A 14,910-nucleotide genomic window follows, 5' to 3' on the forward strand; every position below is an offset into this window, starting at 1 on the left:
CAATCCAAAAGGGGCACAAAAAGACACAAAGGGGACACAGAGAGAGACAAAAAGGAGAACAAAGACACAGAGGGTGCACAAAGAGAGACAGGGGGACAGAGAGGGAACACAGCTTGATTTGAAAGAAATCGTGAATCGACTCAAAATAGAGATTTGGGACAGAAATCGCTCAATTAAATTTTTTCCTAAAATCGTTCAGGCCTACCTGCATGGACTGTTTCTAGTAACACAAGTCTCTCAGGGGCTACAGTGTGACGTCACAAGACATCTGCCAGTAGATGACAAACAAGCAAGCGAGGGATCGCTGGAAACAGCTTGTACAGTTCTAGGCAACTATGGCCTCTTCCAATGTGCTGCACTACGCTGATCTCTGCTGTATGAGGGTGCTCTTCTAATGGAAGAGAAAGAAACATGGCTATACTTGTTTCCTGTGTTAACTACATGAGTCTTAATTTCCAATATAAGTGGATCAGGTATTTGGGTCAACTTGTACTGAAGCATATATGGTATTGCAAAACTGGTGCCCAAAGCTCAGATTAAAATAAAACCTTCTGGCACCAAAAACTCAGCAATAAATATGTAAAATGGAAAGCTGCTCATCTAAGCGTGCCATTCTGCATGACAATTTGAAAAATAAATCAGTATTCCATAAACCTTTTGCCCCACCTTGGGGCGTGAATTTGCTATAAGCGAAATTCTTTTTTTTAGGCGCAAGCGGTGCTTCAACGAATGATATAATAATGTTACACTATTCTTGTATGATTAGCATTGTTTCTTTTCTCAACGGTATCTTAACCTCACTACTAACACTCCTACCCATAAAACTAACACTACCCTTCCTACTAATACACCTAATGCTATCCTTAATACTGATACGCCCCACACTAATCCTCTTACAGGTATGCTTAAAGGGGAACTGAAGTAAGAGGTATACGGAGGCTGCCATATTTATTTCCTTTTAATCAATACCAGTTGCCTGGCCGCCCTGCTGGTCTATTTCTCTGCAGTAGTATCTGAATAACACCAGAAACAAGCATGCAGCTAGTCTTGTCAGATCAGACTTTAAAGGGAAGGTCCAAGCAAAAAAAAAAAATGAGTTTCACTTACCTGGGGCTTCTACCAGCCCCATGCAGCCATCCTGTGCCCTCATAGTCACTCACTGCTGCTCCAGTCCCCCGCTGGGAGCTTTCTGACCTCGGAGGTCAGGGCCGAATTGCGTACATTTTTACACATTTCCGCTAGTGCAGGAACATTAACGCATACATTTTTACGCGTTAGTGGTGCAACGTGTAAATTTTTGTTCCTGCACTAGCTGGAATGCGTAAAAATGTATGCTATGTGGCCCTGACCTCCGAGGTCAGAAAGCTGCCAGCGGGGGACTGGAGCAGCAGTGAGTGACTACAAGGGCACAGGATGGCTACATGGGGCTGGTAGAAGCCCCAGGTAAGTAAAACTCATTTTTTTTTTTTTGCTTGAACCTTCCCTTTAAAGTCTGAAACACCTGATCTGCTGCATGCTTGTTCAGGGGCTATGGCTAATAGTATTAGAGGCAGAGGATCAGCAGGGCTGCCAAGCAACTGGTATTGAATAAAAGGAAATAAATATGGCTGCCTCTGTATACCTCTTACTTCAGTTCCCCTTTAATACTAACCATCTCATTGATATGCCCAACACTAACCCTCTCACTGATATGCCCAACACCAACCCTCTTATAGATAAGCCTAACACTAACCAAGACTAACCCTCTTACAGATAAGCCTAAAAGTGGCCATACATCACGCAACATAGCAGCCGATCGACCATCCGATTTCGGGTCGAAATTGGTCGCATGTATAGCTCAGACATGCTGCAAGATGTTAGGCCGACGTGATCGATCGGATGATCAGAGGTAACGGCGTACAGTATCAGGACAAGTGATTGTGACAGAAGCCCCGACACTGTCCCCCCTAGTGCCCCTTGCATAAATACTTTGCATGTAGGTGCCATTTCCGCATTTTCCACGTGGTTGCCGGCATAACACGTGTTATGCCGGTAACCACGTGTGGCACACGTATGTGATGAAGAATGCGCATGATATCACTATTACATCAAGTACAGAGCGCTCCTGGCTGCGGTCAGGCGCTGTAGGACGAGCACAGGCAGGCCAGCGCCAGATGCCCGACTCCAGCAACCCGGAAGAGGCTGCCGGTGGGGATTTAGCTACAAAAGAGGAGGGACAGAGGAGAACGGGGGGGAGCGGTGGCCATCAGGACAGCTCCCCGTACATGCCCGGTCCCCCAGTTTCTCATAATCTTTTCAGCTCTGGTATCCTTTAAGTGCGCTTGAAGCGAAGGGGATATGTAGACTGGCACATTAATTTCCTTTTAAACAATACCGGTTGCCTGGCAGTCCTGCTGATCTTTCTGACATCAGAATTGGAAAACCGCTGCAGATTCAATTCGGCCCCAGTGGTGACGGGCCCTTACAGGCACGTAATCAGCAGGACCGCCAGACAATTTACATTGTCGAAGAGAAAATAAATATGTCAGCCTCCATATCCCTCTCACTGCACGTGCCCTTTAAGGTTTAACAAATCATTATGTAAACAGCTCTGAAGCATAAAAGACTGAACTTTTTACTTAACAGTGGTGGACCAGCACTGCATCCTAACACCTATTTTTCTTGTTCTGGAAATAGGTAAAAAAAAAAAAAAAAACTATTTATTAAAAGACAACTGGAACAAGAGGGTTATGAAGGCTGCCATATTTATTTCCTTTTAAGCAATACCAGTTGCCTGGCAGACCTACTAATCCTCTGCCTCTGAGGGCCCATTTCCACTATCGCGAATTCGCATGCAGTTTTCGCATGCAAATTCGCATAGCAATACAAGTGAATGGGACGGTTTCCACTTGTCAGGATTCCTTTGCGTTTTTCTGTGCAGAAAAAATTCACATGGCAGAGCTACCAGAATTCGCATATCGCATACCACTATGCGAATCGCATACAATGTATTTAACAGGAAATTCGCATGAGGTTTGGGTATGCGAATTTTCATGCGAATTCGCATGAAAATTCGCATAGAAACAATGGAAAAGCACACCAGCACTGCCATGTTTAAATTCGCATACATCGTCATCCATGCGAATTTTCATGCGAATTCGCATGAAAATTCGCATATACCCGCATGTGAAATTCGCATCTGCATGCAAATTTTTACCGCGCCGATTCGCACTGCACAAGTGGAAATGCATCCTTATACTTTTAGCCACAGTCCCTAAACAAGCATGCAGCAGATCAGGTGTTTCTGACATTATTGTTAGATCTGTCAAGATTAGCTGCATTTTTGTTTCTGGTATTATTCAGACACTACTGGAACCAAATAGACCAGCAGGGCTGTCAGGCAACTGGTATTATTTAAAAGGAAATTAATATGGCAACCTCCATATACTTCTCACTTCAGTTGTCCTTTAAACACGATACAGATTCACTGCAATACACGTAAAAATAGTTAAAACAAAACAAACACACATGACTCCTTAGAAGAGAGAGCACTCAGACCAGCTTACTGACCAACTTAGCATGTTTTGGTTATGCAAATAAAGCACAAAACAATTAACATAACGCCAGTCATTTGTAGGTCAATATGGCTTTAACATGTGATGAAAGATAAAACCTTGAAGGCTCTAAAACTCCTGCAGGATATTATGCAAAAAGCAATGATACTCCACAGCACTCCAACGTCAGCAGGGTAGGTCAGTCTGCCACAAGGGAAGCAACGTGCTGATTGGCTACTAAGGTCTACAGTACTTTGCCCTGTAGTGTAAAGGTCATATAGTTCAGCTATGACCTAATAGGAGCAATAAAACGCTCTCACAGAACAGACAGTGGAACCCCAGGTCATAAGTACAGCAATAAAACAGCTGCAACATTTAAAAGTCAACTGTAAATACGATAGCTCAAATAAATGAAAGCTTAAAGCACAACTCCAGCACACACCTGTCTAGAAAGTCTGCTAAGAAGTCTGAATACTGCAGACCAGAACAGTTGTTTGTAGTTATTAGTCTGTCACCAGCATGTGACACTTCAAGCACCCTCAGTACAGCTGTATGCACTGCCTATGAAATTAGGAGTTTGAGGAAAAAAAGGAGGCTCCACCATTTAATCATGAACAAAACAATGGACTGAAAAAACACAGTAACTAACCATCACCTTGTCCCTTGTGCTTTGGTTCAGAAAAGGTGGCTTGGCTCTGTAGACAGTAAACATACCTGTGGAACCACTGTGAAGTAGCTACTGCTTGTTGATGATGGAGAGATTCCTCGCTATCCCTAGTGATACCCTGAGTTTGACTATGAGAACTGTGTTACCATCTTTGAGAACACAGCTCTATGCAGTACAAATGCATCACACATAGGGGGTGATACACAAGAGCATCATGTCTACTCACCAGTCTGGTACACTGTATTTTGGTGTGATATTGCACTGCTTGCTACCAATCCTGTACAATGACTGCCAGATTCTAAACAACTGAATAAGGCCAGTGTCTGAGCAATAAGCTACATGTAGCACATCATATGTAGACAGTGCCACTGTGCCCAAAGCCAAGAGTAACACAAATATGTGAGAGAAGTGCAACTCTTCACCTTGGTGTGGTGAAAAGAAGTAAGGTGCATGTGGTCAACCATTAGATACATCCCTTTCTGATCAGATGCCTGCCCACACCAATCCGATCAGATTAATGAAATCGATCCGAAAATAGGATCAATTTCAAAGAAATTCAACAAAGAAAGGTTTTTCTTTAAATGTTATATGCTGTTGCTTATCTTTTAGATCTGAGATGAAGTTCTGAGTTTAGGTCCCCTTTAACAACACTAAAAATAGCTTTTCATTTTATTCTGCAGCAAGCTAAGAATCTCAAAAACCATCAATAAGCTCGGTTATTGTTTGCAGCAATGTTAACAGTGTTGTTTGGCGTACTGTTGCCACCAAAGCGAGTTTAAAAAAAATCCTAAAACTAATCCAGAGACTGTGAGCAACTGTTACATCTCGCTATATGGGTTAGAGACACTGTGGAATGACTGCAGAGTAACCAAGCAGCTCGGGGTGACCCAAACCCACAAGTATAGCGGACTAAAAGAGACCAAAAAGCCCCCCTACTAAAAAGCAATGTTTAGTGTGGGTTGCCGCCTTAAAAAACAGAAGATGGAATGACTGTTTTTTTTGTTTTGTTTTTTAGTAATTCTCACAATACGTAAGTCTAAGCTGTCAGCACAATGATTTTCCAAAGTGTTACCCCTTTTAAAGCCTGCCATACACTGGCAGACTTTCTCAAGACAAGACACAGAACATGTACGGTATATCTTTGTTCTACATCTAATCAGAGAGCGATCTCTTATTGCCACACAAATCATTTCACAATTTAAGGATAATAAAATTAGCTTTCCATTTCAATCAGCAGCCAGATAAGAATCTCAAAAACTGACAATAAGCTCAAACTGTTTTTGTTTGCAACCAGTACTATGGTTTATAGATTTTAGCATGAACTCTGATAAAGATCAATTACTTCCACTCACCCAGGTGTCACCAGCTCTACACATAGATCCCACCACACCCCCACTCCTAATAGGTAATGTCAGTCAATTTCTGCAAGAAATCGAGCTAAATTACAATCAGACAGCATACCATGGCAAAATCATTCAGTAGATTCAATCATATTAATCCAATATGCTGAAGAATGTCTCACATTGATATTTCCTTACTATCTGTACACTGTTGGCAAGAATCCCTCATTTCCTGTTCCAACAAGAACGGTCTCCCTCACGTCCTGTTCTAGTGACACCTGGGACTGGAAGATTCCCATCACTTCCTGCTCCAGTGACACTGGATGATCCCCTTCACTTCCCTGACACTGGAGGATTCCCCTCCTGCTCCAGTGACACCTGTTACTGGGAGATTCCCCTTACTTTCTGGACACTGGAAGATTCCCCTCACTTCCATGTTCCAGTGACAGCGGACAACGGAAGATTCCCCTCACTTCCATGTACCAGTGACAGCTGACACTGGAAGATTCCCCTCACTTCCATGTACCAGTGACAGCTGACACTGGAAGATTCCCCTCACTTCCATGTTCCAGTGACAGCTGACACTGGAAGATTCCCCTCACTTCCATGTTCCAGTGACAGCTGACACTGGAAGATTCCTCTCACTTCCATGTTCCAGTGACACTGGAAGATTCCCCTCGCTTCCCTTGTTCCAGTGACAGCTGACACTGGAAGATTCCTCTCACTTCCATGTTCCAGTGACAGCTGACACTGGAAGATTCCCCTCGCTTCCCTTGTTCCAGTGACAGCTGAAACTGGAAAATTCCCCTCGCTTCCCTTGTTCCAGTGACAGCTGACACTGGAAAATTCCCCTCACTTCCATGTTCCAGTGACAGCTGACACTGGAAGATTCCCCTCACTTCCATGTTCCAGTGACAGCTGACACTGGAAGATTCCCCTCACTTCCATGTTCCAGTGACAGCTGACACTGGAAGATTCCCCTCGCTTCCCTTGTTCCAGTGACAGCTGACACTGGAAGATTCCCCTCGCTTCCCTTGTTCCAGTGACAGCTGACACTGGAAGATTCCCCTCGCTTCCCTTGTTCCAGTGACAGTTGACACTGGAAGATTCCCCTCGCTTCCCTTGTTCCAGTGACAGTTGACACTGGAAGATTCCCCTCGCTTCCCTTGTTCCAGTGACAGTTGACACTGGAAGATTCCCCTCGCTTCCCTTGTTCCAGTGACAGTTGACACTGGAAGATTCCCCTCGCTTCCCTTGTTCCAGTGACAGTTGACACTGGAAGATTCCCCTCGCTTCCCTTGTTCCAGTGACAGTTGACACTGGAAGATTCCCCTTGATTTCCTTGTTCCAGTGACACTGGAAGATTCCTCTGACTTCCATGTTCCAGTGACAGCTGACACTGGAAGATTCCTCTGACTTCCATGTTCCAGTGACAGCTGACACTGGAAGATTCCCCTGACTTCCATGTTCCAGTGACAGCTGACACTGGAAGATTCCCCTGACTTCCATGTTCCAGTGACAGCTGACACTGGAAGATTTCCCTGACTTCCATGTTCCAGTGACAGCTGACACTGGAAGATTCCCCTGACTTCCATGTTCCAGTGACAGCTGACACTGGAAGATTCCCCTGACTTCCATGTTCCAGTGACAGCTGACACTGGAAGATTCCCCTGACTTCCATGTTCCAGTGACAGCTGACACTGGAAGATTCCCCTGACTTCCATGTTCCAGTGACAGCTGACACTGGAAAATTCCCCTGACTTCCATGTTCCAGTGACAGCTGACACTGGAAGATTCCCCTGACTTCCATGTTCCAGTGACAGCTGACACTGGAAGATTCCCCTGACTTCCATGTTCCAGTGACAGCTGACACTGGAAGATTCCCCTGACTTCCATGTTCCAGTGACAGCTGACACTGGAAGATTCCCCTGACTTCCATGTTCCAGTGGCACCTGACACTGCAAGATTCCCCTCATTTCCTGGTCCAGTGACACCTGACACTGGAAGATCCCACACACTACCTGTTCCAGTGACACCCATCTCTGGAAAGAAGAATAAGAAGTAATTCCAACACTGTCACACATAGAGTAGAAACCTGATAAATATACAAAGAAACCCACAGCTAAAAATAAAAGCCTGGAGTGACTGGGGCATGCAGAACATCCACATAGAAGAGAACAGATACAACTACATGCAGGGGAAGAAGCCCCAGCAGAGAAGGCTGAGACTTGTAGTCCCCCCGTGTGACAGCTCAATAGTTTCCCTCCTCACCCGCTGGCTCTCCTCCGCTTGCTGAGCAGGTAGAGCACGATGAGCGCCGCCCCGGCCGCCGAGGAGTTCCGGGCAGTCAGGTACTTGCTGTACACCGGCGCCATGCTCACTGTCAGGAGAGGAGGAGGAGGAGAGGCAAAGGGGAAGCCGCAGCATGCTGGGTACTGGGCTATCGCCGCCCATCGCCACGCCCCGTGTCATCTCCATAGCGACGGCTTCTGCAGGCCTGTTGTAGTGATTGGGGAAGCAGCAGTGTCGGCCTGTGCTGCTTCCTGTGTGACGTGCAACCATTGTTTGTCCTGCGGTCCTCCCCTCTGTCTGCGGGCTTTGGGGCTGCACCTGCCGTTGTGTCTCTCCCCGATGTTCTTCTTCACGATGAGCTTGCTGACCAATCTGTAACTCCTGATGTTCTCTACACTGAGGCCCATTGTGGTGTGGTGAACATTTTTGCAACTTTATAATATTTTGCAACTGGTTGCAAGAATGTATAGGTATACTTATCAGAAAGTGCAACCTAACCATTGAGTTCAGTGTATTTGTATCAGAAAATACAACCCAACCAGCAGATTCGCAATAGATTTCTGTCCAATGCCTGTCAAATCGAATCTGACAGGAATGGAATCTATCTGATGTGTGCCACACACTAGCAACAGATTCTCAATAGATTTCAGAATGACGTGACAGAGACACAAAAACAGGGGCGCCTTTAGGCATAGGCAGTACAGGCCATTACCTGGAGTGCCATTGGTCCTGGGGGGCGCCATGTTGCTTAAAGAGAGTCTGAAGCGAGAATAGATCTCGCTTCAGACCTCATAGCTAGCAGGGGCACGTGTGCCCCTGCTAAAACGCCGCTATCCCACGGCTTAACGGGGGTCCCTGTCCCCCCAAATCCCCTCCGTAATGCGGGGGAGCGCTTCCGCATTGGGGCAGGGCTAACCGCCGCAGCCCTGCCCCACGCGCGTCTGTCAGACGCGTATCTCCGTCTCTCCCCCGCCCTCTCAGTCTTCCTTCACTGAGGGGCGGGGGAGAGGCGGCGATGCGCGTCTGATAGACGCGCTGTGAGTCAGGGCTGCAGCCGTTAGCCCTGCCTCTAGGAAGGGCTAATCTACGACCAACTTGCGACCAAGATTTGCAGGGGGTGGGTTGGGGGGTCAGGGACCCACGTGCAGCCGCGGGATAGCGGCGTTTTAGCAGGGGCACACATGCCCCTGCTATGTATGAGAGCTGAAGCGAGATTTAGTCTCGCTTCAGTGTCTTTTTAAATAAGCCCCACCCCTGCACTAAACCACGCCCCTGGATTAAACTCCGTCCCCATTCGGTGTTCTATTACTTGCTTCTGCTGCATCTACTTAGCGTAAGTTGCAGGCAGCTGCCACCTCTGTGCCTTGTGCATCCTTCTTTACCCCTTTGTGCCTCCTTCAATCCCTTGTGCCGTGTCTGACCCCCTGTTTGTCCTTCTGTCTCACTTTATGCCTCCTTCTGTCTCCCTTTGTGCCTCCTTCTGTCTCCATGTGCATACTTCAGTCCCTCTGTGCCACTTCTGCCTCCTTCTGTGCCCCTTTGTGCCTCCTTCTGTCCCCCTGTGCCTCCTTATGTCCCCTTTGCCTTTATTTGACCCTTTGTGCTACTTCTGCCCCCCTGTTCCTCCTTCAGTCCCACTCTCCCTCCTTCTGTCCTCCTGTGCCTCCTTCTGTCTCCCTTTGTGCCTCCTTCTGGCTCCATGTGCCACCTCTGTCCCTGCTCCTGCGCCCTGCTCCTTCCTCTATCCCCCTGTGCCTCCTTCTGTGTCCCTTTTAACCTTCTATCTCCCTGTGGCTCTGTCTGTCCCCTTCTGCCTCCTCCTGTCTCCCTATGCCTCCTTACATCTCCCTCTGCCATCTTCTGTCCCCCTTTTGTGCCTCCTCCTGTCCCCCTTTGTGCATACTGCTGTCCCCCGTTGTGCCTCCTACTGTCTCCCTATGCTTTCTTCTGCACTCTTTGTGCTTTTTTCTGTCCCCCATTGTGCCTCCTTCTGTCCCTTTTGTGCCTCCTTCAGTCTCCCTGTGCCTCCTTCTGTCCCCATTGTGCCTCCTTCTGCCCCCTGTTGTGCCTCCTTCTGCCCCACTTTGTGCCTCCTTCTGCCCCACTTTGTGCCTCCTGTCCCCCTGTGTGCCTCCTTCAGTCCTCCTGTGCCTCCTTCTGTCCTTTTTTGTGCCTCCTTCTGGCCCTCATGCCTTCTTCTGCCCTCCTTTGTGCCTCATTCGGTCCCCCATTGTGCCTCCTTTTGTCCTCTATTGTGCTTCATTCTGTCCCCCTGTATGCCTCCTTCTGTCCTCCTTTGTGACTTCTTCTGACCCTCGTGTCTCCTTCTGTCCCCCTGTGCATGTTCCCCGTGTGCCTTCTTCAGTCCTCCTGTGCCTCCCTATATCCCCCTGTGTGCCTTCTTCAGTCCCCCTGTGCCTCCCTCTGACCCCCTTGTGCTTCCTTCTGTCCTCCTTTGTGACTCCTTGTGTCCCCCTTTGTGCCTCCTTCTGACCCTCTTGCAGAGGCGCCTGGTCCACCAGGCCGATCAGGCTGTCACGAGTGCTGGGCGGGGTGGGGGGGAACACTGCGGACACCCCCGCCAGATGGTGTGTTCCCAGATGGTGAACTGGCTCGTGGCATCTAATAGACGCTGTGCGCCAGTTCACTGGCCTCAGCCCGTAAGCTCACTTCTGCAGCCTGCGGAGTCTGTGGTTTCCGGCAGGCAGAGCAGGGCTACGGGAAAATGGCGTCCGAAACTCAGCACTGGAGACTATTTGTGTCTCGAGTGCAGGTCTTCAGGTGTAATTTTCCTGTAGCCCTGCTCTTCCTGTCAGAGCTGGAGTTTTGCAGCCCGAGTTGCTGCATGAAGATCATTGGGGGAGCTGCTGCACACCGGAGGGAGGCCGGGAGAGGAGTCTTTTGCAGGTGAGTAAATATTTTTTTCTTATAGGTGCAGGCAGGTATCAGGGCTATTAGGGGGAACTAATGGAAAAGGGGGCAGGGGAGAAGCCCTGACTGTGTATTTTCTGGTGAAACGCTGCCCACATTACGTGAATTTTCTGGTGAAATACTGCTCGCATTGTGTATTTTCTGGTGAAACGCTGTCACATTTACATGTATTTTCTGGTGAAATGCTGCAGCAATAAGTTTTTCTGGTGAAACCCTGGCCACATTACGATTATTTTCTGGTGAAACATTGCCGCATTATGATTATTTTCTGGTGAAACGCTGCCGCATTATGATTATTTCCTGGTGAAATGCTGCCGCATTACAGTTATTTTCATGGGGGAAGGGGGGGGGCACAGGTTTTCTTTCCTGGAGTGACAAAATGGCTAGAGGCGCCCCTGCACACAAAGTTGATTTTTTTTCTAGCTGTTTTTTCCAGTTATGGTTTAACAGCACAGATAACAGGTTGCTGTGTTTACATTTGAGTTAATGACAGCACATGCTCATTAGTTGTAGTTCTAGAGCCTGGCATCTTTTATCTTTTTATCAATGTTAGTAAGGACTAAGGGTACATTTGACTGTTGCCTGGAGAGATATGTTTACAGCGAAAATTGCATGCTGTTGTAAGACCTTCGAAAGGTTTCCCATTTATACCTGTTATTTCCTCTCACTAAACCAATATACCCTTTCGTCTCCTTCACCTGCTGTAGTCATTTCTGCCAGCATTAAAAAGACTCTGAAGCGAGTTTAAATTTACTTTTTTTTAACATGCAGTCATGTGAAGCAGTGTAACCCATGCTAAAACGCCGATATCCCGCGGCAAAACGAGGGGTTTATACCCCACAAATCCCCCCTTTAAAATCCACAACTTTCTTGGTCGTGGATTTTGCTGCTGATGGAGGCAGAGCTTTCAGCTGTAGCTCTGCCTCCATGCGCGTCAATCGCCGTGTGGATCTCCGCCTCTCTCCCACCCCTCTCTGTGAAGGGAGATTGAGAGGGGCGGGGAGAGGCGGCGATCAGCAGGGATTGACGTGCTGAGAGGCAGAGCTGCAGCTGAAAGCTCTGCCTCTTCAGGAAGCGCTCCCCGGGCACCACGGAGGGGATTTGGGGGGTAAAAAACCCTCGTTTTGCCGCGGGATAGTGGCGTTTTAGCAGGGATTATATTGCTTCACATGACTGCATGTTAAAAAAGTAAATTTAGCCTCGCTTCAGAGCCTCTTTGACAAATAAAAAAAAAAATCTAAAGGACTCAGAATAAATCAGACCTCAGGTAATCATTTCTGCTGTAGAGACTTACCCCCGAATTGATCTTTACAGATAGTTTTGTAACAATCGCGATTGCATGGTCTCCCAGAAGGAATAGTTTCAGGCTGGTTTCACACTGCAAAGTAGTGTTGTGGTGCAATGGTCGCATCGCACCACAACGCTATAAAAAGCCTTTGGAGATTTCTGTGGAAGTGCGTGGTAATCTCCATTCTGGCTGCAAGCCAAGCAGTCTAGCCCTCACTACCTGTGGATGCTCCAGCATTACCCGCGTGGCAGATCGAGACTTCCATTGCGTCACACCGCGTAAGTATGAAATGCCCCATAGACTTTCTTTGGTGTAGCGTTACCGTGCAGTAAAACAGGGCAATGCAACGCACCAGTGTGAAAGAGGCCTCAGACTGCAGCAGATTCTTTACCTTCCACTTCTGGAAGGAGTTGTGCAAAAAGTTGCATATTCATTATCCTTTCTCTTCTATCACCTACAGACCAGTGGTCAGGCTGAGAGGACTAACCAGTCTTTTCAGCAATATCTCCATTGTTATACCAGTGCCTCGCAAGATTACTGGACTGATCTTCTACCATTAGCAGAGTTTGCATACATCAACTCTGTTCATTCATTTAGGGATGGTCAATGAGATGCAAATAATTTCGAGTTGTTGCAGGATTATCCACATTTTGCATTGAAATATAAGCTGCTACGACAAAAGTTATGAACTCGTTACTAACAAAAAACATAACCCAAAACAGGCTCAGACCGGAATTTCTTCCTGTAAGAGATGCTCAGGGTAAGCTTTTGCATAACACCTTAGGCGTCCTAAAGGTGTTCCATCAATATTATTCTAAACTTTTATAATGGGACAGTCTCGGATAAAGTCTCAACCCCTGCCTCGGCTATAGCTGATTATTTAAAGGGGAACTGAAGAGAGAGGTATATGGAGGCTGTCATGTTTATTTCCTTTTAGACAATACCAGTTGCCTGGCAGCCCTGCTGATCCTCTGCCTCTAATACTATTAGCCATAGCCCCTGAACAAGCATGCAGCAGATCAGGTGTTTCAGTGGTTCAGACTTATAAGTCTGATCTGACAAGACTAGCTGCATTCTTGTTTCTGGTTTTAATCAGATACTACTGCAGAGAAATAGACCAGCAGGGCTGCCAGGCAACTGGTATTGATTAAAAGGAAATAAACATGACAGCCTCCATATACCTCTCTCTTCAGTTCCCCTTTAAAGCAAACTCCCATACAGACAGTCAACAAAGCTGGTCACGAGGCATTAAATAAACCTACTGAATCTAAGGAGGTCTCCAAAGTGATTGCCTCCCTTAAAGTGGATCCGAGATGAAGTGCATAATTGTGTTCCTTTCCTATTGTTTATAGGGCATTCCTCAAGCCAAGTACTTTTTTGTTTTTGTTTTAATACTCTAATTCCCTATAAACTAAACAAACCACGCCCAGGTTTTCGGAGAGCCAAGGCACTTTCAGGCAGTAGCAAGGGCTCATGAGAGCTCAGTCTGGGCAGGAGGAGGGGGAGGTATTACTAGCCAGAGATTTCAGAGGCAGAGGAGGGGGGGGGGGGGGATTAGGTTTTTTTGTTCAAGATGCAGATAAGCCTGCCTCTGTGTAATGTTTACAAACAACATGGCTGCTGTCATTGTATCACAGGAAGAAATAATCATATCCTATTAAAGCTGTTTTCAGCTAGATTTGTTGTGTAAACTATCTAAACTTTAGATAAGATATATAGACAAGTTACTTGTTATAGTTAGTTTTTCATCTCGGATCCGCTTTAAGAACTCTAAGGCGTCAGGACCCGATGGCTTCACGGCAGCCTATTTTAAAATAAATTTGAAGATACTCTTCCCAAAATTGACTAAAACATTCAACGATGTCATGACCAAGGGAGTAAAGTGGCCTAAAAATATGCTAAGGGCCCACGCGGTCAGAATCCCCAAGCCCATTAACCTTCCTGGCGGTAACCCCGAACATAGTTCGGGGTAAGCCGAGCAGGAGGATTTCTCAGGCCCTGCTGGGCCGATTTGCATAATTTTTTTTTATGCTACAGGTGTGCACTCTGATCGCCGCCGCTCCGCGCCGATTTGCCGCTACCCGTCACGCCGCCCCCCCCCCCCCCCCCCCCGACCCCATGCGCTGCCTGGCCAATCAGTGCCAGGCAGCGCTGAGGGGTGGATCGGGACTCCCTTTGACGTCGGTGACGTCATCCCGCCTGTCGCCATGGCGACGGGGGAAGCCCTAATGGAAATCCCGTTCAGAACGGGATTTCCAGACGGGCTTTATCGCCGGAGGCAATCGAAGAGGGTGGGGGGATGCCGCTGCACAGCGGCTGTCATGTAGCAAGCCCTAGGCTCGCTACATGATTTAAAAAATAAAAAAAAACTGCTGCGCTGCCCCCTGGCATTTTTTAATAGACCGCCAGGAGGGTTAAAGATGCGTTGTTGTGTGTGAATTATCGGCCCATTTCCTTGGTAAACCTGGACTTAAAGTTTTTTGCTAAAGTCCTGGCCCTCTCAATCCCATTCTAAAACGAGTTATACACCCCGTTCAAACGTGATTTGTGCTTGCCCGTCAGACTACTGCTAATATATGTAGAAATCTGGGCCTGGCTCATTGGGCTAGATCCTGTCGAACACCTTCTCTCTTTTTGTCGGTTGATGTGGAGAAGGCGTTCAACAGGGTCGACTGGAGGTATTAAAGATTGGTACTTGCTAGATACAAAGTGGGCACTCCCCACTTAGAGTTAGATTATTCCGCAATATACAGGGCATCAGAATTGGCCCAGAGGAATTTAGGGTCTCACTCTTTGCAGACGATACCCTGTTCTCTGTTTCCCATTAGGGAATCTCGTTGCCTAATCTCTTTGATCTGT

The 14,910-nt window shown here is 47.2% G+C and overlaps 1 protein-coding gene across 1 annotated transcript in view; it reads right to left on the reverse strand.

Moving 5' to 3' along the window:
• The window catches only part of ABCD3 (ATP binding cassette subfamily D member 3), a 127,243-nt gene extending 119,266 nt beyond the window's left edge, over positions 1 to 7,977 (reverse strand). The window contains exon 1 of the mRNA XM_068239770.1: positions 7,812 to 7,977. Within this exon, the coding sequence (XP_068095871.1) occupies positions 7,812 to 7,915 (104 nt within the window). The 5' untranslated portion in view covers positions 7,916 to 7,977. The remainder of the gene's footprint in view (positions 1 to 7,811) is intronic.
• Between the last annotated feature and the right edge of the window lie 6,933 nt (positions 7,978 to 14,910).

This window comes from Hyperolius riggenbachi, chromosome 6, assembly GCF_040937935.1.
Source record: "Hyperolius riggenbachi isolate aHypRig1 chromosome 6, aHypRig1.pri, whole genome shotgun sequence".
NCBI lineage: Eukaryota > Metazoa > Chordata > Amphibia > Anura > Hyperoliidae > Hyperolius > Hyperolius riggenbachi.